The sequence below is a fragment of the Lepus europaeus genome, chromosome 4 (assembly GCF_033115175.1).
Source record: "Lepus europaeus isolate LE1 chromosome 4, mLepTim1.pri, whole genome shotgun sequence".
Lineage (NCBI taxonomy): Eukaryota > Metazoa > Chordata > Mammalia > Lagomorpha > Leporidae > Lepus > Lepus europaeus.
This window is the reverse complement of record NC_084830.1, coordinates 108,660,610-108,674,144: the sequence shown is the minus strand read 5'-3', so window position 1 is coordinate 108,674,144 and position 13,535 is coordinate 108,660,610. Positions and strand designations below refer to the sequence as shown.

The 13,535-nt window shown below is 42.8% G+C and overlaps 1 protein-coding gene across 2 annotated transcripts in view; it reads right to left on the bottom strand.

Moving 5' to 3' along the window:
* UBTD2 (ubiquitin domain containing 2) overlaps positions 1 to 13,535 on the bottom strand; it is a 61,671-nt gene that overhangs the window by 18,455 nt on the left and 29,681 nt on the right. Inside the window, exon 1 of one of the 2 annotated variants that reach the window (XM_062188695.1) lies at positions 6,667 to 6,727. The exons of the other annotated variant lie outside the window; for it this stretch is intronic. Within the exon in view, the coding sequence (XP_062044679.1) occupies positions 6,667 to 6,712 (46 nt within the window). The 5' untranslated portion in view covers positions 6,713 to 6,727. Of the gene's footprint in view, positions 1 to 6,666; positions 6,728 to 13,535 lie in introns of those variants that run through there. 2 annotated transcript variants of the gene reach the window in all.

Below are 13,535 nucleotides of genomic sequence, written 5' to 3'. Positions count from 1 at the left end.
AAGACACAGCATGAAGGCATCTGTATGTAAACCAGGAAGAGGGTCTTCACCAGACAATCAGCTGCTACCTTGATCTTCAACTTTCCACCTTCAGAATCCTGAGCAATAAATTCCTGTTGTTCAAGGCAGCCACACCATGGTATTCTGTTATAGCAGCCTGAGCTAAGACAGATCCTGTACCAAGAAGTAGGGTCCTGCTACAGCAAATATCAAAAAGTGGAGAAGTGGCTGTGTATGGGTAGAGGTTGGAAGTTTTGGAGTGTACGCTAGAAAAAGCCATAAAGGGACTGTTAAAGGTAATCCTGATGAGAGTTCTGAAATAAGAAAGAACAGAGGAAAGCTGGAGAAAAAGCCTCTTACCTTAAAGAATACATACATTATCATGAACAGAATGTTGGTAGAAACAGGAACAGTAAATCCTGAAGAAGTCTCACAGTGGAAATGAGGAATGTGTTACTGGAAATTGGAGGAAAGGTGATGCTTATTGGTAAAGAACTTGGCTGAATTGTGTTTGTGTTTTAGTGTTTTGCAGAAGACAGAACTTGTGAGCAATGAAACTGGTAATGCGACTGAGGTAATTTCTAAATTAAGCATTGCACAGGCAGCTTGGGTCTCTTGACTGCTTATAGTAAAATGCAAGAGACAAATGAAGTCAGATTTGTCAAGCAACAAGACAAAGAACTTAAAAAGATCTGGAAATTGTTCAGCAGTGTTAGAAAAAGAAAGAAAAAGCATGTTTGGGAGATACGTAGGCCTCCCGTGCACAGCAACCATTCCATAAGGAAATTAGTGCGGGTGTGAACCATGGACTTCATCGACCACCTCAGCAGGAATACTGCCAGTCTGAAATGAGTGGGAACAGGAAATGGGTCAGAAAGAAAGGCTGATCAGGAGTTTGTGGATTTTATAGGAGACTTTACTGGGCTGAAAACATGCACTCTTCTTCAAGACAAGGGAAGAATGACATTAAAGGTGAACCAGAGATCAAATGAGCTACCTCCTTGGTTTCAAAAAGGGAGGCCATCACCTATGGTCTCAAAGCCAGATAGCCTCCGTCCAGACTGAATGTTCTATTTATGTATGGCTTTGAGGCTCTGCCTAATCTTGCTGCCTGTTTTCATGTTCACAGAACACTGAAGCTGGTTGGGTACACTGAACCCAACAACCAAAAATGGGAAACAGGGAAAAAATCCTTATCTATGGGGTACTGCTTATTTGGAAAAAAAGAGTTAATTAAACACCAATAATATTTTAAAATACCACTAAATTTTATTTAACAGATTGTTTCTTTTTGCAAGATTGTTTATCTTTTCCTCCCTGTTTTTGGTGTTAAAATGTCTTGGACATCTGGGATAGGTCAAAATGTTTTAAGTCCAATACTGTTTAACTCTTTCACTGAAAAATAACCAGAACCTGGGAGAAAATATAAAAAGTAACTGAGGACTATGAAAAGTTAGAAGTAGCAGGCATTTGGTTTAGCAGCTAAGACACCCCTTAGGGTGCCTACATCCCACACAGGAGTGCCTGGGTTCTACTCTCAGCTCTGGCACCCAATTCCAGCTTCCTGCTGGCAGTTAGGTGATGCTTCAAGTAGATGGGTTTCTGTCACATACATGGGGACTTGGATTGAGTTCCCAGATCCCGACCTGGGCTCCAGTCATTGAAGGCATTTGTAGAGTGAACCAGAGAATGGAAGCCCTATTTGTCTATGTCAGCCTCATAAATAACACAAACTTTTTAGAACAAATAGGTAGATGGGAGGACCCAAATCTTGCAGGGCATTCTTTGACGGGGTGAGCTTCATGTGGCTGTTTTTCTCTAGGACTGGACCCAAGAGCAGCTCCTGTGTGGAAACACACAGCAGGATGTATTGGAAGAACTCTGAAAGAGGGTCTGTCCTTTTGAACAAGAAAAGGAACCGTTGTGAAAGCCAGAAATGAGGGAAACCTCTGTTTTTTAGTCAGTCTGTTTGTTTGAATCTCCTAGCAATAGTAATCACGTGGTGGACACACAAAATTCACTAAGAAAACCTGTTTTTCTCAATAAATCAACCAGAAAAAAGGGATACTGTACTATGATGTAAGTGGGGTTATTTCTTCTCTTTATTTTCTTTTTTAAAGATTTATTTTATTTATTTGAAAGACAGAGTTACAGAGTGAAGTGGAGACAGAGAAAGAGGTCTTCCATCTGCTGGTTCACTCCCCAGATGGCCGCAATGGCCGGAGCTGCACCGATAAGAAAGCAGGAGCCAGGAGCTTCTTCCGAGTCTCCTACGCGGGTGCAGGGGCCCAAGGACTTGGGCCATCTTCTACTGCTTTCGCAGGCCATAGCAGAGAGCTGGATCGGAAGAGGAGCAGCCGGGACTAGAACAGGCACCCAAAAGGGATGCCAGTGCTTCAGGCCAGGGCTTTAACGTACTGTACCACAGCGCCAGCCCCCTCTTATTTTTATCTTTACTATTTTATGATCACCATAGTACCCCCAAAGGCAGTCTTAGCTGCATGGAATTGTAGGGCACTGTTTGCAGGCAGCAGCAACTCTGAGAGGAAGCTTTCTTTCCAGCTATGAGACAGGGGAAAGAAGCCCTTAGAAAGAGAAATCACAGGTGAAACCCAGAGCAGAAACAGGTGGAGAACAAAGGACTCTAACATTCTGTTTGAGGGTCAGAGCTGTGGCATAGCGGGTTGGACCACTGCCTGCAACACTGGAATCCCATATGGGCAACGGTTTTGTGTCCTGGCTGCACCGTTTCTGATCAAGCTCCCTGCTAATGCGCCTGGGAAAGCAGCAGAAGATGGCCTGGTCTTTGGGTCCCTGCACCCATGTGGGAGACCCAGATGGAGTTCTGGGCCCCTGGCTTTGGTCTGGCCCAGCCCCAGCTATTGTGACCATTTGGGGAGTGAACCAGCAGATGGAAAATCAATTTATTCATCAATCTCTTTCTCTCTCTCCCTCTCGCTGTGTAACTCCATCTTTCAAATAAATAATTAATTAATTTTAAAAAATTCTGTGTTTGGGGCTGGTGTTGTGGTGCAGTGGGTAAGGCCCCCACCTGCAATGCCGGCATCCCATATGGGTGCTGGTTTGAGTCACAGCTGCTCCACTTTTTTTTTTTTTTTGACAGGCAGAGTGGACAGTGAGAGAGAGAGAGAGACAGAGAGAAAGGTCTTCCTTTCCATTGGTTCAACCCCCAATGGCTGCTGTGGTCAGCGTGCTATAGCCGGCGCACCGCGCCAATCCGAAGCCAGGAGCCAGGTGCTTCTCCTGATCTCCCCTGCGGGTGCAGGGCCCAAACACTTGGGCCATCCTCCACTGCACTCCCGGGCCAAAGCAGAGAGCTGGCCTGGAAGAGGGGCAACCGGGAGAGAATCTGGCGCCCCGTCCGGGACTACAACCCGGTGTGCCAGCGCCACAGGTGGAGGATTAGCCTATTGAGCCGCGGCGCCGGCTACTGCTCCACTTCTGATTCAGCTCTCTGCAATGGCCTGGGAAAGCAGCAGAAGATGGTCCAAGTCCTTGGGCTCCTGCACCCACGTGGGAGACCCAGAGGAAGCTCCTGGCTCCTGGCTTCAGATCGGCACAGCTCCAGCCATTGCAGCCATCTGGGGAGTGATGGAAGCGGATGGAAGACCTCTCTATCTACCTCTCTCTGTAACTCTATCTTCAAATAAATAAATAAATCTTTAAAAAAAAAAAAAACAACAAAAAATGAACCTCTGTGTTTGAACCAACCCAAGTCCCAGGTTCACCTCTAACCAACACATACATGAAGGCAGCCCCAAAGTAACACAGCAATGAGTCTGACGAATAAGCCCTGATATAGAGCATGGCTCTATCTCCAGTTACCTAAGAAAAAGCACAGCAAAGCCTTTGAAAACTAAATTGACATCAGAATCACTAACAACAGAAGACATGCCAATCTCCAGTGCTATGAGTTAAGTAAACTTCTTTTCTTTATAAAGTTATAACAAAAAAAGAGAGAGATAGCTTGCTGTCTGAACATAACAGGACTGATGGCTGCTAAAATAAAACACACACACTGATATTCTTTAGAAGATGTTATAAAGATCCCGAGGCTCACATAATACTCAAAATGTCCAGGAAACAATCCAAAGTTACTCAACACACAAAGAACTATGAACATGTGACCAATTTTCAAGGGAAAAGATGATGGAACAAATGGAAAACCCTGAGATGATTCAGATGTTGAAATTATCAGATTTAAAACAATTATTATAATTATGTTTCATGTGATTAAAGAGAAAAAAACACTGAAATGAAACGGAAGAATTTCTTAACAGAAAAAAAGTATAATACAGAGCTAAATACAAATTTTAAAAATGAAAAACACAGCATCTAAAACTCAAAAATTAACCAGATGGACTGAATAGCACAGGAAAGAGTACTTAATATAAGAGTTTAACAGAAATTATCCAATCTGAGCCTGGGCTCAAAGTACTGTGCCACAACACAAACCCCTAAAAATAATTTTTGGTTTTTCCCTTCAGGTTGGATAATTTCTGGGAATCCTAGATACTCCACTACCAATCCAGCTCCCTGCTAATGCAGATGGGAAGGGAGCAGAAGATGGCTCAAGTACTTGGGTCCCTGCACCTATATGGGAGACACAGATGGAGTTCTTGACCCCTAGCTTTGGCCTGGCCCATCCCTGGCTTTTACAGCCATCTGAAGAGTGAACCAATGGATGGAAGATTCTCTCTCTCTCTCTCTCACCCCCTTTCTCTGTCACTCTTTCAAATAAATAAAACTTTTTTCAAAAATATATATTTAAAAAAACCAAAGCCTCAAGTACCATGGTCAAAACAGATACAACATAAAAAGACCCCAATCTGTAACACTGGAGGTCCAAACAGGAAAAAAAAAAAAAAAAATTGGTACAAAAAAAAGTGTGTGGTGACATAAGAGCACTCTCATATCTGGTAAAAGTCGTACTTACAGATTAAAGATGCTCAGCAAGTCTCAAAAGGGAAAAACTGATGCCTAGACACATTATAGCCAAAGTGCCGGAACCCAAACGTGAAGGAAAAAACTCCCGAAAGACAGCAAAAGAAACACATTACACATAGGAGAACAATGATTCAAGTGACTCCTGATTTCTTACCAGAAAGCACAGAGGTCTGCACAAAGTAAAACTTTTTTTTTTTTTTTGACAGGCAGAGTGGACAGTAGAGGGAGACAGAGAGAAAGGTCTTCCTTTTTGCCGTTGGTTCACCCTCCAATGGCCGCCGCGGTAGGCGCGCTGCGGCCGGCGCACAGCGCTGTTCCAATGGCAGGAGCCAGGTGCTTATCCTGGTCTCCCATGGGGTGCAGGGCCCAAGAACTTGGGCCACAGCAGAGAGCTGGCCTGGAAGAGGGGCAACCGGGACAGGATCAGTGCCCGGACCGGGACTAGAACCCGTTGTGCCGGCGCCGCAAGGCAGAGGATTAGCCTAGTGAGCCATGGCGCCGGCAAAACATTTTTAAATGCAAAAAGAGCTGTCACCTCAGAATTATACATCCCACAAAAATAGCCCTTAAGTAGGACAACAAAATAATGATACTAAGAAACAATGACAAACTAGAGAGGGTATCTGGCCTAGTGGTTAAGATGCCACTTGAGACACCAGCAGCCCACACTGGAGAGCCTGGGTTGGAGTCCCAGCTCTACTCCCAATGCCAGCTCCTGCTAATGTGCACCCTGGCAGGCAGCAGGTGACGGCTCCAGTGTGTGGGTCCCTGGCTTCCAGTTTCAGTCTGGCCCAGTCCTGGCTGGATGGGCACTTGGGGAGCTAAATAGTGGATGAGAGCTCCCTTTCTGTATCTCTGTCTCTAAAATAAACCATTTTTTAAAGTGATGAAAAACTAAGTGAATTTACTGCCAGTAAAACTGCAAAACAAAACAAAACAAAAAGATTATTAAAGGAATTTATGAAAGCCAGTGGGAAATGATACCCCAAGAACTGAGAACTTCAAGAATTGGGAGAGCAGTTAAAAAACCTAATTATATGGGAAAATAAAACACTATGTTTCTCCTCTTAAATTCCTTAAATTATGCATGGGTGCAAAAAGCAAAAATAAAACTGCAGTAGGATTTTCAGTGTATATAGACAAAACACAAACGACAACAGGGAAGGAAGAACAAAGAGACCTAGAGGTCTGTAAGGCTTCTACATTTTAGTTCAAGTACTAAAATAATGACTTCAGGCATACTGAGAGTTAAAGAGAATAAACATAAAAAAATTGAAGATTTAACAAAAATGTCAGCCAGCAAAGCAAAATAGAAAATAAAAAAACAAATTCAGGGGCCGGCGCCATGGTGCAGTGGGTAAAGCTACCGCCTGCAGTGCCGGCATCTCGCTGGTTCGAGTCTTGGCTGCTCTGCTTCCGATTCAGCTCTCCACTATGGCCTGGCAAAGCAGCAGAGGGAGGCCCAAGTGTTTGGGCCCCTGAACCCATGTGGGAGACCCAGAAAAGGCTCCAGGCTACTGGCTTCGGATTGGCATAGCTCTGACCATTGCAGCCAACTGGGGAGCGAACCAGCAGAAGGAGGACTCTCTCTCTCTCCCTCTCGTTCTCTCTGATTTTATCTCTTATCTGATATATATCTATATCTTATCTGATTTTCAAATAAATAAATCTTTTTTTAAAAAGTGTTGGGGCTGGTACCATGACACAGTAGGTTAATCCTCGATCTGCAGTGCTGGCATCCCATATGGGCGCTGGTTTGAGTTCCAGCTGATCCTCTTCCAATCCAGCTCTTTTCTGTGGCCTGAGAAAGCAGTAGAAGATGGCCCAAGTCCTTGGGCCCCTGCACCTGCATGAGAGACTGAGAAGAAGTACCTGGCTCCTGGCTTCGGATCGGAGCAGCTCCGGCCACTGTGGCCATTTGGGGAGTGAACCAATGGGCAGAAGATCTTTCTCTCCGTCTCTACCTCTCACTGGCTGTAATTCTACTTTTCAAATAAATAAATAAAAATCTTAAATAAATAGTCAATTAATCAAGGACACATAGGAATTATAAAGGAGAAATACACTACCCCACAATTTTATGTGGATATGTTAGTATTTGTCTATTGATAACAGAACAAGGAAACAGAAAATCAGCAAAAATACAGATTTATAAACCAACTTGACCTACATGACATTGATGGGACATTCCACTTTATAACAAGCAAACTGACATTCTTATCAAATGAACACAGAATATTCACCAAGACAGAGCATACACTGGGTCAAACCTTAAAAGAGCATAAGAGAGAGGTGTTAGCCTAGCAACTAAGATGCCATTTAACACATCCACATCCCACAGTGGGAGTGCCTGTGTTTGACTCTTGGCTGGCATCTACCTCCAGCTTCTTGCTGATGCAGACCTGGAAGGGAGGGGTGATTATTAAAGTAACCAGGCTCCTGCCACCAACAAGGCAAGAGAGACCTGGATTGAGATTCTGGCTTGGGTCCCTGGCGATTGTGGATATCTGGAGAGTGAACCAGAGAATGGGAGATCTCTGCCTCGCTTTCAAATGTGAAAGGACCAAAGGATGGACAGAGAAACAGATGGATGGAAGGAATCATATATAACCACAATGGAATTACACTAGAATTAGCAACATAAATAAACCCACTTCTACCACAGATCAAAGAAACACTAGAGAATGGAATGAAAACAAGAATACAACATAACACAAATTTAGGGATGTTGATAAAAAGAACTGCTTAGACGAAAAATTATGTTTTCAATCAGAAAAGCATCAAATCAGTAACACAGCTTCTACCTTAAGACTCTTAAAAGGACAGAGGTGGGCACTGTGGCACAGCGGGGTAAGCCACTCCTTAAGATGCCTGCATCCCATATCAGAATGCCTGGTTTGAGTCCCAGCCACCTTATATTTCCAATCCAGCTTTATGCTAATGAGTCTGGGATGCAGCAGATAACAGTCCAAGTACTTGGATATCTGCCACCAATATGGGAGACCTGGATGGAGTTCCTGGCTTCTGACTCCAGCCTGGCCTAGCCCTGGCTGTTGCGAGCATCTGAAGAATGGAACAGCAAATAGAAGCGCTCTCTCCCCACTCTGTCACCCTGTCATTCAAATAAATAAATCCTTCAAAAAATAAAGAACAAAAACCAAAAAAGTCAAAAACAGAGAAAAGACAAAAACACTAACTAAAAGCTTAATCAGTAAAAATTTTTAATAAGATTGATAAACTTCCAGCGAGACTTATCAAGAAAAAAACTGCCAGTAGCAAGAATAGAATAAAAGATATCGGGGCCGGTACTGTGGCATAGCGGGTAGAGCTGCCGCCCTGCAGTGCCAGCATCCCATATGGGCGCCTGTTTGAGTCCCGGCTGCTCCATTTCCGATCCAGCTCTCTGCTATGGCCTGGGAAAGCAGTGGAAGATGGCCCAAGTCCTTGGGCCCCTGCACCAGCGTGGGAGACCCAGAAGAAGCTCCTGGCTCCTGACTGGATTGGCACAGCTCCGGCTGCTGCAACCAAATGGGGAATGAACCAGCAGATAGAAGACCTCATTCTCTCTTTCTCTCTCTGTCTCTCTGTAAATCTGCCTTTCAAATAAATAAATCTTAAAAAAAAAAAAAAAAAGATATCACTACAGGCCCTGTATACATTAAATAATAATTGTCTACTCAAGAGGAAAAAGATAACATGACTAGAGCTGTATCTACTAAAGATAATGGATTTATCTTTTAAAACTTCCCAACAGGGGCAGGCATTTGAGGTGGTGGTTAAGACAGTGCCTGGGATCCCTACATTCTCTATTAGAATACCTAGATCAAGTCCTGGCTCCTGTGCTTCTGATCTTGCCTCTTGCTAATCTGTACTCTAGGAGATAGCAGATAACGGCTCAAGTGCTTGGATCCCTATCACTCACACGGGGGCCCAGATGGAGTTCCAGGCTCCTAGCTTTGGCCTGGACCAGCCCTGGTTATTGCCTGCATTTGAGAAGTGAACCACCAGGTAGATGATCTTGTCTCTGTCTCTGCCTTTCAAATGAAACATGAAAATAAGTTTTTAAAAAAAAAATTTTTTTTTTAATCCAAAACTAGTGGTTGGCACTGTAGTGCAGTAGGTTAAGCCACAACTCGTGACATCGGCATCCCATTTGAGTACCAGTTCAATTCCCAGCTGATCCATTTCTGACCTAGCTCTCTACTAATGTACATAGGAAAGCAAAGGAAAACTACCCAACTACCCAGGGCCCTGCTACCCATGTGGGAGACCCAGATAGAGTTCCAGGCTCCCGATTTCAGACTGGCCCAACCCCGGAGACTTTGGGCATTTGGAGAGTGAACTAGCAGGTGGAAGATCTCTGTCTCTGCCTTTCAGATAAAATAAGTCTTTAAAAACAAACAGCAAAAAATTCCAAAACATCCCAAGAAAGAAAATTCTGGGCCAAGATGGTTTCATTACTGAATTCTATCTATCTGTTTTCTATTTATAAATCTATATTGATAGCTATCTGTAAATCTATATAGAGCTGTATCTATACAATGAATAAATGCCAACACCTCACAATAACTTTCAGAAAACAAAAGAGAACATTCCCCCGCTTGATTTAAGAAGCCCGAGTCACACTGATAACACCACAAATGTGTTATATGAAAACAGACCAGTAAGTCTCACAGACATAGATGTCAGCTACACCAAAGCTGAAAGGATTTGTCCCCTGCATGCCTGCATCATAGGAAATTACTAAAGCACTTCAGGTAGAGTCTGAATCTGCACAAGGAATGCAGAGTATCAGAAATAGTTTAAAAATATGGCTAAATACAAAATGTTTAAAATTACTATTTAAATCTCTTTAAAATAAACTAAAACCATCAAGAAAAGCAGAATATAGACTTCCAAAAATCTTCCCTTCCATAAATGCAATGGCAAAAACTGTCAAACTTCTTTCTTACTCTGGGAACCAAAGACTTGCAACAATACCAGGAGATTTTGTTCTTTCTTATTCAGCAGAAACAGTGAAAACAGTGAAGGGTGGCCCTGAAACAGAAGCAATCACAGGAGGGTCAGAAGAGGTTGAAACTCTTTGAAAGGCCCATTTTCAGATAATTGGCATTATCTGGCCTATCTAGAAATTCCCTTGGCAAATACCACTCACAAGGCTTGTTTTTGACTTTCCTGAGTTCTCTTTCCTAGTGTGAACAGCCTTTTCCCCAGGGACATTTGTCAACAATAATCAGCAGTGATTGTTTAATATTGCACCTGCAGGAGACAGTGAAATGTCTGGGTCAAAGAAGCTAATCAAAGCTGGACAAAGAGGGGCCTGCGCTGTGGCGCAGCAGGTTAACACCCTGGCCTGAGGCGCTGGCATCCCCTATGGGTGCCAGTTCCAGAACCAGCTGCTCCACTTCCTATCCAGCTCTCTGCTATGGCCTGGGAAAACAGTGGAAGATGGCCCAAGTCTTTGGGCCCATGCACCTGCGTGGGAGACCTGGAGGAGGCTCCTGGCTTCGGATCGGTGCAGCTCCAGCTGTTGCGGCCAATTGGGGAGTGAACCAGTGGAAGACCTCTCTCTCTCTGCCTCTCCTTCTCTGTGTAACTCTTTCAAATAAAGAATTCTTAAAAAAAAAAAAAAAAAAGGCTGGAGAATGAGAGGTCCAGAAAGGCAAACATATTCCTGGGATGATTCTTCTCCTTTTTAAAGATTTATTTATTTATCTTAAAGTCAGAGTGACAGAGGGAGAGAGAGAGAGATTTTCCATCGGCTGGTTCACTCCCTACGTGTCCGTAATAGCCAGGGCTGAGCCAGGTGCTTCATCTGGGTGTGGGTGGCAGGGACCCAAGCACTCGGGCCATTTACTGCTGCTTTTCCAGGCCATTAGCAGAGAGCTGGATAGAAGTGGAGCAGCCAGGACATGCATGGTGTCACAGGTGATGGCTTAACCCATTATGCCACAACGTTGGCTCCATTCCTGGGATTCTAAAAGGCCAAACTCCTACACAGGGCTGAGTGCATACCACATGTGTACATGTTCAGAAATGACCAGAGAAAATACTAAGTCTGACTTCTGATTGAAATTAAGGCTCTAGAGGAAGTGCTTGAATTTTCAAAGTGTGGACTAATATTAATACAGAACCATTTAGCCAAGAATGACACTTACTGGTTCCAGTCTTGTCAGGAAATCTCTGTTCAATCATTAGCAAACCACTAAGCTAAGTAAACAGCAGCTGCACCCAGCTTTTTTCTTTTGTAACAGATTTTACATAGTTCAGGAAAATTAGTAAACACATAGAGACACCAGCTACACCAAACCCTAATTCTCCTAAGGGAAAATGTCATTTCTAGAATGATATATTATCTTAAATGCCCAGTTTTCAGCCAAACACTGGCCATGCAAAGAAACACAGTATGGTCCTGACAAGGAAAAAGTAAGACACCAGGTTTACTAGACAACCTTTAAACCAGCACTTTAAATATGGTCAAAGACCTAAAGGAAATCATATATGCAGAACTGGAGTGGGAAAGCATAACAACTGAAATGAAAACTCCACTAGATAGGCTCACTGCAAATCTGAACAGGCCGAAAAAAAATATCAGTGACTTGCAACGGTTCAAATAGTCTGTCCTCTCTGAAACTCATGCTAAATGTGATTGCCACCATAGCAGTGCTGGGAGGGAGGTCTTTTAGGAGGTGACTACATCGTGGGACTTCTTGCTCTTCTGGGATTGGTCTGGTTTCAGGAGTTTGCCATTATAAAAAGAAGCTGCCCCCATACTGTCTCTTTTGCACATGCTCACTTGCCCTTTCACCTTCTGCCAAGTTATGAAACCCTTGTCAGAAAATGTCATATGCCCTCGGTTCCCAGCTTCCCAACTGTGAGCCAAAATAAACTTTTTTTTTTAAAGATTTTATTTATTTATTTGAGAGACAGACTTACAGAGAGCATTAGCAGAGAGCTGGATCAGACAGAAGAGGAGCAGTTGGGACAAGAACGAGCACCCTTACGGGACACCAGCACTGCAGGCGGAAGCTTAGCCTACTACACCTCAGTGCCAGTCCCAAACTTTTCTTTATAAATTACCCAATCTCAAGTATTTCATTATAGCAATAGAAAACAGACTAAGATGATAACTGAGGTGATTCAGTATGAGGAACATTAAAGAGTCTGTCTTGGGGATGGCACTGCGGCATAGTAGGTTAAGAATCGGCCTGTAGCACCATCATACCATATGGGTGCCAGTTCAAGTCCCAGCTGCTCTTCTTCCCATCCAGCTCCCTGCTAATGAACCAGGTAAATCAGCAAAGGATGACCCAAGTGCTTGGACTCCTGCACCCATGTGGAAAACCTGGATGAAGCTCCTGGCTCTGGATTGCCCCAGCTCTGGCTTTTGTGGCCATTTGGGGACTGAACCAGCAGATGGAAGCTCTCTCTTTCCCTCTCTCTGTAACTCTGCCTTTCAAATAAATAAAAATAAATCTTTTTTTTTTTTAAAGAGTGTCTCATTGAATTAAAAAAAAACAAGAGAGTCTCAAGGGGTGGGCATATATTTTGAAGTCAGAAAGGGTAGTAGCCCCAGCTTTTTTTTTTTTTTTTTTTTTTTGCTCAAGACTACTTATGAGACTCTGAATACAGAGTCTCTCATCAAGAGTTACCTACGAATTTTTGGGTTGTTTTGTTTCTGAGAAAACTATCATTGGTATTTTGATAAGCATTGCACTGAAACTATAAATTGCTTTGGGTAGTATGGATATTTTAACAAGATTAATCCTTCTAATACACAGTGTCTTTCCATTTAATTGTCTCCTCCAATTTCTTTCATCAATGTTTGTCTTCAGTGCACACCTCTTTCACTTCCTGAGTTAAACTTATTCCTAAATTGTTGCTTATTTTGTTATTGGAAATTGGGCTGTTTTCTTGATTTCTTTTTCAGATAGCTCACTGCTAATTGTATAGGACTCAGTAATGAAGCCATCAGGTTCTGGGCTTTTCACTAATGGAAGATTTTTTATTACTGAGCCATTCTCCTTACTTATTATTCTTCTGTTCGGATTTTCTATTTCTTCATTATTCAGCATTGGTGGGATGTGTGTGCTCAAGGAATTTATCGATTTCTTCTGTTAATCAATTTGTTAGTGTATAATTGTTCATAAATCTCCTATAATCCTTTGTATTCCTATTGTATGATACGTAATGTCTAATTTTGACTCTTTTTCTTAGTATAACAATTTACTGTTTTCAAAAAAACCAACTTTTAGTTACATTGATCTTTTCTATTCTTTGTCCCAATCTTAAATTCCTTAAGACTTGATCTGTGGTCTATCCTGGACAATGTTTCATGTGCAACTGAGATGAATGCATACTCTGGCAGCTGTTGGATAAATTGTTCTGAATATGTCTAAGTCCATTTGGTATAATTTAAGTCTGATGGTTTTCTTATTGACCATCTGTCCATTGCTAAAATGGGGTGAAGTCCCCTACTATAATTATATTTCTCTCTCCTTTCAGACCTAATATTTGCTTTACATATTTAGGTGCTCTCATAGTAGGAACATGTAATTATATTCTCT